This window comes from Pelobates fuscus, chromosome 6, assembly GCF_036172605.1.
Source record: "Pelobates fuscus isolate aPelFus1 chromosome 6, aPelFus1.pri, whole genome shotgun sequence".
NCBI lineage: Eukaryota > Metazoa > Chordata > Amphibia > Anura > Pelobatidae > Pelobates > Pelobates fuscus.
This window is the reverse complement of record NC_086322.1, coordinates 273,804,851-273,821,611: the sequence shown is the minus strand read 5'-3', so window position 1 is coordinate 273,821,611 and position 16,761 is coordinate 273,804,851. Positions and strand designations below refer to the sequence as shown.

Sequence of the window (16,761 nt, the reverse complement as noted above, 5' to 3'; positions counted from 1 at the left end):
CCGCCCACAGGAATACACACACACACAGACAAAAAAGGACACAGACACAGAAAGATACACACATACTAACAGACACATATACTGAAAGACATACACACATATAGACACATACACAGATACAGATACACACACACACTGACGTACATACATACTCACATACTGACACACACACATACATACATACAGACATACATACATACATACTGACAAACAGACATACATACAAACTGACATACAGACATACACACATACACATAAATACATAATGGCATACATATACATACATACTGATATACATACATACAGACATACACACACACACAGATAGATATATACATACACAGATACATACAGACATACACACACACAGACATACATGCATACTGACCGAATTATACATACATACATACACACATACATACTGACATACACACACACACACACACACACAGACATACATACATGCAGACATATATACATACTGACAAACACACACACATACAGATAGACACATACATACAGACATACTGACAGACAAACATGCATACTGACATACAGACATATATACATACTGACAAACACACACATACAGATAGACACATTCATACAGACATACTGACATACACACACACACAGAAATACATGCATACTGACATACATACATACTGACACACACACAGACATACATACTGACATACACACACACAGACATACATACTTGCAGACACACACACAGACATACATACTGACAAAGACATACATACAGACATATATACATACTGACATACACACACACATACAGATAGACACATACACACATACATACAGACATACTGACATGCATACTGACATACATGCATACACAGACATACACATTGACATACACACACAGACATATATACATACACACATACATACAGACATACTGACATACACACACACACACAGACATACATATTGACATAAACACAGACATACACACACACACACACACAGACATACATACACACACACACACACTGACATAAACACAGACATACATACTGACATACACACACACAGACATACATACTTGCAGACACATATATATACACACACACCTCATTTATCAGCCACCCTCCTCTTACCTTTAAGTTGCAGGAGGGTGGCTGGGGATGATGGGAGCGAGGGGATGCCTCTCTGCTCTCCCTCCGCTGTCCCTCCGCTCTCCTCCTGCACGCAGTAAGCTGGGAGGAAGTGACCGACCGTCACTTCCTCCCAGCAGCACTTGCGGTGTAGCCGCAATTATTTTTTTTAAAGGGGCCCGGTCGCGCAATTATCCGGCCGCAGCGCTGACCGGGCCCCTGACGATATAGGACCCATCGGGTGGCCCTAAATGCTTGGGCCACCTGATAGGTCCCGGTGCAGATGCACCTGTGGCAGTTTTGTTGCTCCACGTGTTGCCCGGGCAGCCGGGCCCCCCAGGGCCGCCAGGCCCGTGACAACCATTATGGTTGTCACCCCCTGATGGCGGCCCTGGGGCTGGGAGGGGGCTATAGGGACGCATGGAGGGCTGGAAGAGAGGTCTCATAGGACACATGGAGGGCTGGGAGGCTAATGGGACACACAGGGGGGCTCATGGGACACATGGGGGTGCTACTGAGACACATGGGAGGGCTAATGAGACACATACAGGGCTCTCCCTGTAACTCAGAGTCGACTGGTGAGAGAAAGACTTCGTATTAAAGGGACACTGGTCACCTAGTCACCAGAACTACTACAGTCATGTAGTGGTTCTGGTGTCTATAGCCTGTTCCTGTAGGCTGAGCACTGTAAATGCTACCTTTTCAGAATAAAGACAGTGTCCACATTGCTGCCTAGGCACATCTCTAGTGACAGTCACTCAGATGGCCACTAGAGCTGCTTCCTAGTCCAGTGTTGCACACTCTGCATGGAGGCGTTGATCGCTCCCCATAGAGATGCATTGAGGCAATGCATCTCTATGAGGAGATGCTGATTGGTGCGGTGAAGCGCAGCATTTTGCCACACATGCGCAATGCTTTCCTATGGGAATTGATTTGGTATTGACTGAAGTATATCCAGTTGTAAGCCAAAGAGCAGAGTACACTCTTATTACTTTTTAAAAAAAAAAACAAGATAACATCATTCTTTTTACTGCCATACTGACTAAACTTTTCTTAATATATCAAGAAAATGGACTGAAACATTGATTATATGCAAATGCACATCTGCTTACAATAAATCCGCTCTTTTATTTATTAGGAAGCCCTATGTGTGCTTTCTTTCACGTTTGAGTGATAGTTTTCAGTTTGAAGATTTTTTTTTCCCACTTCCATATCTGCGCACTATGCTAGCGCAATGCATTTATGCGGCTGGTATAATTTTTTTTCCCAGGGCTGCTTTTCATTCCCAGTCCGGCCCTGACTGCCCCCTATACTCACACACTGCCCCCCCATACACACACACTGCCCCCCCATACACACACACTGCCCCCCCCATACACACACAGCTCCCCATACACACACAGCTCCCCATACACACACTGCTCCCCATACACACACACACTGCTCCCCTCAAACACTCTGTCCCCCACACACATACTGTACCCCTCAATACACACTATACCCCTCACGCAAAAAACTGTATCTCTCACACATACTGCACCCTTCAAACACACAGACACAATGCATCCCTCACACACACATACACAATACATCCTGCAACACAATGCACCCCCGTACACACACTGCACCCTCACACAAACACACACACACTGCACCCCTCACACACACTTAACCCCACACATATTGCACCCTTCACACACACACACATACATTGCGCCCCTCACACACACACACCAGTGCCCCCATCCCCTATTACAGCCCCTATTCTGGCAGACCCCAGGTAAGTTGTCAAACTGTTCTTAAATAGTTTGACTACTTACCCTGGGAGAGCACCATAGCCACTACAGTGTGCTGCAGTGTTTGTTGTGTCTGGGTTGTTTCTTTAAATAATCTACCAGTGCCCCTCCTGAGATTAGATTCTAGATCCGCCCCTGACAGGGAAACATTTATGCTGAACAGGGGCCCAGTATATGTTGCAGCGCTGTACATGTAAACAACCTAAATAGTTTTTTACTTGGGGCGCCTTGGAAACATATTGAAATATTAAGGGCGCCTTGAACCTAAAAAAGTATGGGAACCACTGCTTTAACTTATTGACACAGTTTTGGTATATAGACCATTCCCCTGCAGTCTCACTTCTCAATTATTTGCCATTTAGGTGGTAAATCACCTTTGTTTCTATTTATACAGCATTAGCCATACCCCTCCTGGCTGTGACTCACACAAGCAACATTAAAAAAAAAAAATTCAATCAGATCTTACAGCACAGTGTGTTTACTTTCGATGTTTTTATCTCCTATTCTGTTAATGGAACTTTAATCACAGACAGCAGGCTCTTCCAAGCTCTAAGGGCTATTTACAGAGCAGGAGATAATACATTGTAATTTAAACAGGCTGTGCAATAAAGGAAATTTTAAACTTTAGATTTTTATTTTCAGGAAATGTGTAGGGAGAATGTGTAGGTCACATGCCAGGGAGGTGTGACTTGGGCTGCATAAATAAAGTTATTTATTTATAACATTGCGCAGTTAGACTAATGGGCCATGATCTCTGCACCCAAACAACTCAAGTTGTTTTGGTGCTTAGAATACCCATTTAAGTCCCATGCTTTCTTGGCAAAGAGCTTCCATTGTGTTACCAAACAGCAGTAGCATTTTGGTTGACTGTAAAAAAAAAAAATTTATTGACTTTGACTGACATAAGATTTAATTTAATTGTTTAGGTGTCATACGGACGGCGGTGTCTGATCTGGACCGCGAGTCCCAGGAACGCTACGACCTAGTTATTCAAGCTACGGACATGGCAGGGCAATTAGGGGGTCTGTCTGGATCAACAACAGTCACAATTGTGATCACAGATGTTAATGACAACCCACCTAGATTCCCTCAAAGTAAGTAACAATGAGTATTAATGAATACACAAGGGTAAATGTGCATGAGTACATTTTATGTAGCAAATGAAGACATATTGTGTACTTAAAGTGAGAGTGTAAATAAGTGTAGCGTGTATTGGTGAATATGTATCAAGTCATATCATATCTGTGCATGAACTTATATGTTTAGTGTTTGAATATATATATGTGTGATTATATTTCTTAATGTATACACGTGTAGTATGTCTAAATATACATGTGAATGCGTGTGTGTATGCATGTAGACATGTAAAAATACATAGATGCCAATTGCATCCCCAGAAAATGAGCCTTAGCTTATTTTCGGGGGATTCTCGCAATATAAGCCCTACCCCGAAAATAAGCCCTAGTCGCTAGTTCACCAATCTATGTTCAGGGAATTTTCCCCAAACATAGATTTGCGGGTTTCCTTGCCCTAGATAACTGGTCTTTTTTGGGGGCAAAAATTAATATAAGACCTGGTCTTCTTTTTGGGGAAAGACGCTATATGCAACAGTAGTGTTTGATTATATAAGTAGTATTGAAGAATACATGAGTTTGTGATTACAAGTAATTGTATTTTTTTAATCCGTTGTGTGTATGTACACATAAGCCTGAAACATGTATAATGTATATAGTTATATGTGGAAATGCTTAAACGAAAACTATAGTGCCAGAAAAACCAAACTCGTTTTCCTGGCACTATAGCTTCCCCCTCTGTCCAGGCGCCCCCCCACCCCTCCATTGTGCAGAAAGGGTTAACAACCCCTTCTGTCACTTACCGATATTGATCAGCGCTGGCTCAGCTCTGCCAGCAATGAACCCCCAGACTTGCAGTGTCAGCCCAATCAGAAACTTCCCAATGCTGCTCAATGAGAAGTCTTTGCAAGGCAGGTGCTCTGAGCAATTGCTGCCTCTTGAGTTTAGCTCCCCTGAACTAACCAAACCAGGTAGTAACAGAACCTGTTGTCTGATTGACAGCCAGGGGGTTGTAAAAAAAAAATAAAAAAATGAGGACACACTATTCACACATAAAACATTTCAGCAAGCTAAAATGCTTCAGGGATCTATAGTGTCCCTTTAACTAAATATAAGATCAGTTAATAGTTTCTTAATTTGCAACATATTTTTATCTGATAAATAAAAATTTGCCACAGGAAATAACAAATCACATTAAGCGGTATGTAGCGGATAATGCCTTGTGTGTTAAATAGGCCAAACCTTGAATTGGAGATTTATGGTTATAATGTCAGCTATCCAAAATATCTTGAAGCTAACAGAATTAAACCCTGTGGTAATATGTTTTCAATTAAATAATAATAAAAACACATGTATTGCAGGTAATTAAACCCACTGCCTTGACTGATTACTCTAACAGGATCATTTATTAATTAGATATAGACACTTAGCAGTGTGCAAACTGATAAAAAAAACACCTCCCAGGGTTGAATAATGGCATAATTAATATTAAGTTATGAAGTGTGATGGAACTATTTTATATATTTGCACATTCACTATGAAAAAAAAAAAGCCAAATATGTATAAAACAGTCATCAAATATTTTGTATATAGAGTACAGGGGAAAAGTCACCGCGCTAAGCTATTAGTGAGATCGATAGATATGGAGAACCATAAACAATAGATGCACTAAACATAGACTAAAAAGGTTGTTCTAAAGACACAATGGAATGGGCAACAATAATGAAAAGATCAAAGACCAATGTTAGTAGGTGACATAAATTTTTCGTGACAATGGCTTCTCGTCAATTTAAATAAGAGGAATTACTAAAGAAGAATGAAACTATAGATATATATAATCGTAGAACATTGTTCCGTCACTGGATTGGATAAAATATAGATACAATAAAAAATACATAAATGGAATCAACACAGTAAAGGAGGAGACTATATTTAAAAGAAGAAAAACTACCACAACAAGAGGACATAGTCTTAAATTAGAGGGACAAAGGTTTAAAAATAATATCAGGAAGTATTACTTTACTGAGAGGGTAGTGGATGCATGGAATAGCCTCCCAGCTGAAGTGGTAGAGGTTAACACAGTAAAGGAGTTTAAGTATGCGTGGGATAGGCATAGGGCTTTCCTAACTATAAGATAAGGCCAGGGACTAATGAAAGTATTTAGAAAATCGGGCAGATTAGATGGGCCGAATGGTTCTTATCTGCCGTCACTTTCTATGTTTCTATAGACTTCACTGTGTCTTTCCTTTTACAGAGCTTTATCAGTTTAGTATCATGGAGACTGCTCCCCCCGGCTCTGTGATTGGACGAGTGAAGGCAGAAGATGCCGATGTTGGTGAAAACACGGATATGTTCTATCAGATCCAGCAGCAAGACATGGCAGCCATGTTCAGAGTAACCACGGATACCGTCACGCAGGAGGCTATACTGAGCATACTGCAGGTATATAAGCGACCATTATATAAAATATAATGTAATATATAATTTTTATTTTGTTTTCTTCTTCTATCTCGGTAATAGAGACTCTGTCAAAGTGTAGTTTTTTTTGTCAAGTAAGAAATTCAAAATCCGTTTCAAAATTTAGGCAAAAATAGCCCAAATTGGAAAACATTCTCCAAATCAATCTGTTTACAGTTTGGTTATTTTGACATTAAAATTGAAATTCACTCAGAATTTTTTTTTTAATTCCCAGCTATTCTCAATTTAGAAAATAAGCCTGCTAGTTTTAAACTCGATGTATAGTGCAGGCAATATGCCTTTAGTTCTGACAGTTATTTTTAAAATTAAATCACATAATTATTTTTTTTTGCAAGATTACTCTTTGATAACAAGGGACCCGGAGCCTAGTTGAGTGCATTATTTTTTGCTGCAGTACAAAGACTGAGAATTCAGAATGATACAACCTTATGGCACTCGCCTGTTCTATTATGCCAAATCTGTGTCGGCCATGTTGGCTCTGCCATGCATGTTTATGCACTTAATTCTATTGTGGTTGATTTGTGCAGCATTTAGATTTGACATCATTCATTCTCTGTCACTAACCTTCAAACTATCTACAGTAGATGGAGTAGACTAGTGGCCTTACTCTAATACTACCTGTTATATTTCTGCTCTAAAGACAGCACCTGCCATTGGATATACTAAATGATATTAGAAGGAACTATATATATATATATATACATATATATATATATATTTGTGTACGGCACATTACGAGGACGTAAGGCAATGATAATAAAAGAAGCAGTATTAGTAATAGCAAGTCAGTTGAGGTGTGCCGAAACTGACGTGAGGTTAGGCCTGTAAAAGAGGGCCCACCTAGGAGAAATGTTAATGAATTGAGGGTGCGGTGGGAGGGGCACTTCCGGGAACGTCGATGACAGGTAAGCTGGGCTTGTTGTGCTTTATATATGGAAAGATGTACCTCCCACAATTCACGGCCAAGCCTTCTATATATATATATATATATATTTATGTTCACGGCATAGAAAGCCGTAATGACAGTATATAACGTATATAACTTATACCATATGATAACATAGAAAATATGAACAGTCGGTTGTGGTGTGCCGAAATCGACGATGTGGTAGGCCTGTAATAAAAGAGGGCAAAAAAGAGTATACCATGCAAGATTTATTCAGCCTACAATGAAAGTCATATAGCATATATCACATGTCCATGTTACAAAATGCTTCACGTATTTCCTGTATTGGATGGGGTGTGTATCTGGTATATGCCGATGAACTCCACCGTCCCAATGTCTTGATAATATGTACCGGTATGTTTCTGCTGGAAGCAGTGGTGGCTGCTCTAATGTGGAAGGAGTGTCCTCAGTAATGGGATGGATTAAGACATAACCTAGCCAGCAATACTCTAATGTAGAGCATGAATTTACTAGTTAATTATAAAAGCAACACTTTTGTTTTTGCCCCCATTTTTCATGAGCTGAACTCAAAGATCTAAGACCTTTTCTCGGCAAAGGAGAAGTGCTCACTGACACAGATTTAGACAGATTTGTGGACAATATTTGAGAGAAATAGATCTTTTGTGTACATAAAAAAAGTCTTCGCTCTGGAGAGAGAGCCAACTCGCAGACTAGGTGGAAGACGGCTCCCTCCCCCGGGCGCCTCTCCCCGTCCCTCTCCCTATCCGGCCCCCCTCCTCCCCCCGCTCGCCCGGAGCTGAAATGTTGCCCCTCCCTCTCTTACTATCTCTGTCTACCTTCTGACCTGTCTCTTTCTCTTCCTTAGGCTCCAGTCTCCTCAGGTGGCCTTCTATCACACAAGGACAGCACACATAAGCGTAGATTGCATTAAGAAGCTAACAGTAGCTTTATCACCCAGCTAAAAAGGGAATAGTAGTAAAGGAGGGGTGGTGGGATGGAAGTGAAAGCTGGAAGACAATAGAAATAGGGACCAATAAAAGGGAATAACACACACGCTGTTGAAATCATAGAGAGCGTCACCCCCATTAGCGAGCGGGAGCCACTACACGGCCCCACCACCTCCGACCTTCAAAACAGCTACTCTATACAACCTATAGCACATATTTGAGACTGTCTCGAACTCATAGCCCTTCCGAAGAGAAGAACATACTAGGCAAATGGGCACATAGTTATGACCCACACTGTAACTAGCCCCACGCCAGCTCATGTTGTTAGTCTCAAAAAACATAGGCCTGTCCATAAGCCCAAAGAGGAATTCTTTCTATGCAGCAACATTATTTGAATGTTCTAATAGTATCAAAACTGTGCCTATGTTATATGCCATGTATATGCTATTCTTCATGTTGTTTATATCCTTTGCATATGTCGCCGTGGCAACACGACAGCCTGTACCACTTCGTGCACAGACAAATAAAGAATAAAAAAATAAAAACAAAAGTCTTAGATCTTTGAGTTCAGCTCATGAAAAATGGGGGCAAAAACGAATGTGTTGCGTTTATAATCTTGTTCAGTGTACATGTTTATGTATTTCTTAAATTTTTTGTTGAGCAAAAAAACAAGTCGCAAGAGAGTGCTGAGTATGGACAACAGCTCAATTAGCCTGCCCTTTGGTGGAATGTAGCGGAGGCCTGATATTCCACAGGTTAACTCCACTATAGATCCCAGTGAGGCTCAGGAACAAGTACTAAAAACACCATGAAGCAGTAATTTCAGCAAATAAAGTAATCCACGAATATCCCCATACAGATCCCAATGACTGGACGACACACAGCATCAGGAGCAGAACTAACTTTTAATCCACACAGTATCCTTATAAAGCATTCTCCCATGCAAGGGAGGGATTCACATTAATCAGGACAGTATCCAATAGTGTAACCGTTACCTCCCACACATCTCCTCACCTCAGTATGACACTTAACCCCATTATACATACTGTAGTTTTCCCCGAGTTCTGAATGTACCCCAAAACAAGCAGTTACAATAATCCTGGGGGTACCCCCTGGTAGCCCTGATCTGGGTGACTAACATATCCAAAAATCACCCAGATCGGACCAGGGGTTCGGGAGTTAGGTGGAGGGTGTAATTTGACCGACCGCACACAAGGTGGTATCCGAAAAGAGTTCCATGGGTTTTGGCCCTGCGGTCGGTCTTCGTTCGAGAGGTAAAATACACATCAAATACTGCCATCCACGATTAATCTTGGATTCGTATGAATCCCCTTGTTCGGTACTTTGAATCTACCGAACGGGGGGCTGATTAGCCTTCCCGTTCGTGAGTTACGGAGCCATGGAGGTCTCAGCGGTGTTCGGGTAATTGAGTGTCCGATTTGAGTTCCAGACACTCGACGACCAAACACCGCTGAGATTTCCGTGCGTAAAATGGCCGCCGCCACGTGTTCGTATACCGAACGGCGGCCACCCAGATACATCACGAAAGTACCGATTAACCTGCGGTTAGAGAAGTGTGAACTCTTAATAGGGTACACACTTCTCTCTGGGGTGGTCTATTGGTTCGGTAGTTTACATTCGTATGGAGTACGGATGGAAACTACCGAACAATCATACGAATCCCACATACATTTTACACATAGAAACAGAAATAACACACAAATTGCAATAGCATTACAGTCTTTTAGGACAGCCTTGGTACCATCTGCTACATACATGTTTATGTTTTTCTTACATTTTTTGTTGAGCAAAAAAACAAGTCGCAAGAGAGTGCGGACAACAGCTCAATTAGGCTGCCCTTTGGTGGGTACCCGCTCAGTTCTCAAGCTGGTTTTAGCTCATCTTGTGCCTTTACAGAGAGAACCAGGCCATGCATTTCAGACTGATTCCACCCAAAAGGGCAGAATAGATCCGAAATACCGTCCGCGTCTCTCTGCACGAGAGTTACAGCAGCCCCAGACGATCGTTTCAACCTTGCTAGGCATCATCAGTGAGGTATAGCCAATATCCCTCTAGGCACCATAAGCAAGGGGTCCACGGCTTGATTACCCTTTAAGCTTAAGGAGAGCAAATAACAAGTCGCAAGAGTGTACGGAGAATGGATAATAGCTCAATTAGTCTGCCCTTCGGTGGGTCCCCGCTCAGTTCTCAAGCTGGTTTTAGCTCATCTTGTGCCATTACAGAGAGAAATTACTACTTATTTTTCTCTCCTTAAGTTTAAAGGGCAATCCAGACGTGGAATCCATTGCTCACGGTGCTCTGGACTGCCCGTCTGATATGCTTCAGATATGTTCTCTCTGTAATGGCACAAGTTGAGATAAAACCAGCTTGAGATCTGAGCGGAGACCTACCGAAGGGCAGGCTAATTAAGCTGTTGTCCGTTCTCACCTCTCTTGCTACTTATTTTGCTCTCCTTAAGTTTAAAGGGCAATCCAGACGTGGACCCCTTGCTTACGGTGCCTAGAGGGATATTGGCTATACCTCACTGATGATACCTTACAAGGTTGAAACGATTGTCTGGGGTTGCTGTATCTCTCGTGCAGAGGGAACTTGCTGGCATTTTGGATCTGGACTGCCCGTACGGGTAGGACCAGTCTGATATGCTTCAGATATGTTCTATCTGTAATAGCACAAGTTAAGCTGTAACCAACTTGAGAACTGAGCGGGGACCCACCGAAAGGCAGGCTAATTGAGGTGTTGTCCGTTCTCACCTCTCTTGCTACTTATTTTTCTCTCCTTAAGTTTAAAGGGCAATCCAGACGTGGACCCCTTGCTCATGGTGCCTAGAGGGATATTGGCTATACTTTACTGATGATTCCTTACAAGGTTGAAACGATCGTCTGGAGTTGCCGTATCTCTTGTGCAGTTGGAACTTGCTGGGATTTCGGATCTGGACTGCCCGTACGGGTGGGACCAGTCTGATATGCTTCACATATGTTATCTCAGTAATGGCACAAGTTGAACCAAAACCAGCTTGAGATCTGAGCGGGGACCCACCGAAGGTCTGCCACCACAACCACTTACACATCTGTAGGGCTCCCACCTCCCAGTGCCGGACCGCCACCACAACCACTTACACATCTATAGGGCTCCCCCCTCCCAGTGCCAGGACTGCCACCACAACCACTTACACATCTATAGGGCTCTTGCCTCCCAGTGCCAGGACTGCCACCACAACCACTTACACATCTATAGGGCTCCCAGTGCCCAGACTGCCACCACAAAAACTTACACATCTGTAGGGCACCCAGTGCCAGTATTACCACCACAATCACTTACACATGTATAGGGCTCCCAGTGCCAGGAATTAGCTTATTGGTTATCATTTACATTTTCCCTCCCTCTCTCTTGTTTTGCCACTTTTCAGAAATCTGAAGCACTTTGGAAATTCGGAACTTCGGCAATTCTGTTCGGTTCGCCACTACTTAACTTCGGACATTCGTAAGAATCTGAATGTCCGAATTGCACGAAATTCATCCGAATATACATTCTGAACTATACGTATTGCATGTCTAGTTACCAGAACAACTACAGCTTATTGTATTTGTTCTAGTGAGTAGAATCATTCCCTTTAGGTTTTTTGCAGTAAACACTGTTTTTTTAAGTAAAGACAGTATTTACATTACAGCCTAGAGATACCTCCACTGGCCACTCCTCAGATGGCTGCTAGAGGTGCTTCCTGTTACTGTGCTGCACTGCCTTTAGTGTCTCTACCCTCTGCATGGAGACACTGAATTTTCCTCATAGAGATGCATTAATTCAGTGTATCTCTATGAGGAGATGCTGATTGGCCAGGGCTGTGTTTGGCTTGTGCTGGCTCTGCCTCTGATCTGTTCCTTGATAAGCTCAGCCAATCCACTGCTTCCATATGGGAAAACATTTTGACTGGCTAAGAGAATCACTTCTGATGATGTCAGCCAAGCAGGCAGATCGGGGCAGAGCCAGCAGCAGCAGATTGGAATAAAGGTAAGATGTTTACTATATTTAGGGGTGCAAGTGGGGGTCAATGGGCTAGATGGTGGTTTTACCACTATAGGGTCAGGAATAATAATGTCTGTGTTCCTGACCGTATAGTGTTTCTTTAAGGTTCCAGAGGATCCACAAGAGGACCATTCCTGCATCTTATTCTACATTCCATCTTTCTTCCTGAGTGATACGTTATAGTGTACATATGTTGTATGTGCAGTTATGGGGTATAACTAAATCAATATGGCATTCATTATTTCAGATTTATGTTCCCTGTGATTTTCTACAAATAATCAAATGTTTTTTGTTTTTTTTTTATCTTGCCAATGCATGGTTAGTCTTCATTTTAGCTGAAAAAATCCCTATTGAACTGTGATTTTTATTTATTTTTATATTATTTGGTTCAGCAACTTCTCACGAATGAATTGAACGATCACTTTACTGCAACATTCGCAAAGCTCTTGCTTTTTCGCACAGCACAGACAGTTCTGCAGTGACATCTGCTGAAACCAGAAATAGCTAAAATGTACTCACCCTAATGCTTCCTATGGGGAATTGTACGTCTCGTATAATCCACTACACGAAAGGGATTTACAAGAAATTGGCAAGACCAACAGAGCTGCTTATTTGTTTTATTCATGAAAAAAAAAATGAATGGTAGAGATTTAAGAAGGAAACTCTACACTGGCTTCTGTTGATGTTAACAAATAATTTTAATTTATTTAAATAGAAAGCTATGCGCATAGGTATCTCATACATTATGTTTGCATCTTGTGGTCTTTTGGGGAAAGTCTGAGAGTGTTTACAAATATAGAAGACGTGTAGAGTATGGACAGCTAATATACAGATCTCCATATAACTTTAACGGTTTGGGGTGAATGAGCTCAGTATGCAGAGAGAGAGAGAGAGAGAGCAAGGAACCTGTCACTTTAAGAGAAAGTCACTGAAACTCAGAATGCGTCAAAACAGGCAGGACAATCCAGAGGCAAGGACAGGTAAGCAAAGGTCAAAGCCGGACAGCAAAGGTTCAGGATCAGGAAGAAGGCTTAAAGTCTTTAGCAGGGCAATCCAAAGGCAAGGTGAGATCAGGAAGTAGGTTTAAAGTCTTTATACAGTACAGACTGACAATGGAGACTTGTAACTTCTAAGGGGCTCACAAGACATCTGAGCAACGGGCCTTAACAGAGCTTAAATAGGAGCATAAAAGAAGGGGTCTAGGGGACTATATATGTGAAGGAGTCTAGGGTTGTAGATCTTCATGGAGATCTGTGAGGAGAGCTGAATTTAAGCATATGCCATTAAGTTAGACAGGCATTCTTTGGAACCTTATTTCTTGTATGGGATGTCAAAGATGTCTGGGCAGAAGCAAAAGTTAGTGATTCATATTACAATTCAAAAACCTGAAGTACACAGGGCACATTCAAAGAGGCAAAACACAGTAAGAAGAAAACAATGAGATACGATATTAGACCAATCACTTGTCAGTACATCAAAATACATAATAATAATAGAAATAAAACTTAGATGCAATTACTAGGAACATGACAGCGAGAGCACAATAAAAAGAGCAAATTGTACAAGGCAAACTTTGAAGGGGCCTGGTGGCACCTTAAATGAAGCCCAGTGACATTATGAGTGCCATGGCACCATTATTACTGGCCCTTCGGGGTTGGCAACCTGATTACAAAAACAGCCCTAAAGGGAACACCATTTTGAATGCACAGAACCCAGATAACTTGACAGTTAAAAGGTGCAATTAAGCACTTTTATAAAAGTGTTGATTTCTCTGTAGTGGTTATGATGCCATGAGTATTCTGGTCCGGTTCCCAGGTAATGGGACAATCCATTTAGCAACACTTTGACCCTTAACATGGCTACACACTAGGTTTAGATACTCCCTGGTGGTCAGGGACATGCTCCCAGCTTTAGCAAAGCTGGAGAAATAGAAAGACCCAGCCTTTGCCATTCATTGTTTGAGAGCGTCAGCTGACCACTCTCGGTTCAATTTCCCGGGCAGGATGATGACACCCCAATGACACTGGAGTTACACTTTCGTAAGCAGAGGGGTAAAGCTCTGTATGTTCAGTGTTCCATATGCTGCATATACAGATTACAGGCTTCATGACCACTTCAAATCACTGAATTGGCCATGTTGCTTGGATTAAAGCACTTAAAGCTGTTCCTGTAAATATTGGTGCGGTGTAAGTGACAAGGACCTACACCTATAAGTGGAGCGCTCAAACACAGATAAATCTTACCAAAACGTAGTCTCATTCAATGGTAAAATATGGGGTACATGTCAAAGTAAAATACAGAAAATACAATATAGTGTAGATGGTACTGAAAAATGGCTTCACAGTGATTATAATGATATCGTGCTGAATATTACACTCACATTTCAAGGAGCCTGTATATAGAAAACACTGGCTCCGTATCAAGGCTTGTGTGCTGTTATGGTAGCACCACCCTCCTACTTCGGCTTGAAGAATTTCTCAGGAACACGAAAAAAAGGGAAGAAAGCAGACCAATGTGTAGACTTATGGTGATAAATGACACAGGTATGTGTTCAATAAATGGGGTGCTCACCTGGTCCTGAGCCTACGAATCCCGGCTCTAGGTGTGTAGGTTTTGTGCCAATTTGAATGGGGATGGCACTTCCCCTGTGAGGATTCCTTGGAGGCTCCAAAAAGGACTTGGATGAGGTTTTGAATGAAAATGGTGAATTTATTGGTTTAAAATAAACATAAAAACAAAGATGATAAAAGTCCTCAAATAAAAGTCCTTTAAAAATGGCCAATACGCGTTTCACTCTCAAATAGAGCTTCTTCAGTCAGCTGTAATGTTAGTCCTCTGAATCCTCCATTTTAAATGTCATCTGGGTCTTCCCCTTTAATGAGTTAAGTTCATTCTGTCCAATCAGATTCAATTTCACATAATGTGTGTGTGTGTGTGTGTGTACCTTTAATAGGTTAATGATGTTAACGCCTTTATTTGTCTATTTTTTCATTGGTGGGCAGCGTTGGTTGGCGGAAGTGCTTGTTTTCAACCGGGTGGTTGGCGGAAGTGACATCACTTAATCATGTGATCGCCATCCAGCCACTCCCAAAAAAAAAAAAAAAAAAAAAGGACATGATACTAACAATGGTTGGCGGAAGTGCTTGTTTTCAACCGGGTGGTTGGCGGAAGTGACATCACGTAATCATGTGATCGCCATCCAGCCATTCCAAAAAAATAAAAAACCAGCTGAAAAAAGCAAATAGAGCTGCAGAATTGAAATGACAGTAAAATTGCATAATGTCAAATATTGATATAATGTAAATAGTGGTGCATATAGACTAATACATTCACATTGTTAAAGGTGCATACTGTGCTGGTGGTACTTATATTTTTAAACATTAAAAAGGTGATATTACATACATATGTGCTAGAATAGATATCCTTATTGGGTATTTAAATCAATATTCTTTAAGTGGTATTCACAGTGTTTATAGTGTTCGGGCATACATAATATGCCACTGATTGAATATGAATAAGAAAAATGTATGAAAGAAAAACAAGGGGTATAAAAAGGGTAGAATGGATTACAATGGATAAATTCCATTGAACCCAAAAAAGGGTGGATACCCATTTAAATGAAATGGCAGAGTTCAAAGTCTATATTCAAACCCCGGGGCTTCAAAGTCCCGAGGTTGAATATCCACCTCATCTCACTCTGTCCCAATAATTTATTGAGGTCGCCTCCCCGCCAATTCCCCTTAACCTTTTGTATACCCATAAAGAGTAATTGGGTGGGATCACTGTTGTGGGCTAGGGTGAAGTGGTGTGATACACTGTGTCCTTCAAATTTTTTCTTAATATTTCTAGTGTGTTCCTCAATCCTAGTGTGTAAATTCCGTTTAGTGCGTCCCACATATTTTAAACCGCAAGGACATTCCAATAAATATATTACGTTGTTTGAGTGGCAAGTTATAAGTTCTTTAATAGGGAATTCCTCATCGTTATTGCAGTTCTTAAAAGTCTTAATATGTCTCTTTTTATTATTGGTGTTCCTACATGCAAGACAAGTACCACACCCATAAAAACCCTTTCCTTTATTTAGGAAGGTAGTGGTTTTAGTTTTTTTAATGTGGTTCTTTACCAAAAGTCTGTTTAAATTAGCTGCACCCCTAAATATTATCTTGGGTTTTGGTGGTAGAATCTGAGATAGGGCATGGTCCTGAAGTAAAATAGGCCAATGTTTATTTAGGATTTTCCTTAATGCCTTATTGTTATGGCTGTAATTACATACAATAGGTAAATTGACCTCACATTCATTTTGCTTCATCTAAAAATGTGACCGTGTGTTGACTAAAATTTGTTGATAAAATAATGCCCCATTCATTATTGTTTAATTGATTTTAAAAACTTTGT

At 41.2% G+C, this 16,761-nt stretch overlaps 1 protein-coding gene across 2 annotated transcripts in view; it reads left to right on the top strand.

Moving 5' to 3' along the window:
* CDH22 (cadherin 22) overlaps positions 1-16,761 on the top strand; it is a 224,535-nt gene that overhangs the window by 161,975 nt on the left and 45,799 nt on the right. For both annotated transcript variants that reach the window (XM_063459177.1, XM_063459178.1), the window contains exons 5-6: positions 3,847-4,014; positions 6,248-6,435. In XM_063459177.1, the coding sequence (XP_063315247.1) occupies positions 3,847-4,014; positions 6,248-6,435 (356 nt within the window). The remainder of the gene's footprint in view (positions 1-3,846; positions 4,015-6,247; positions 6,436-16,761) is intronic.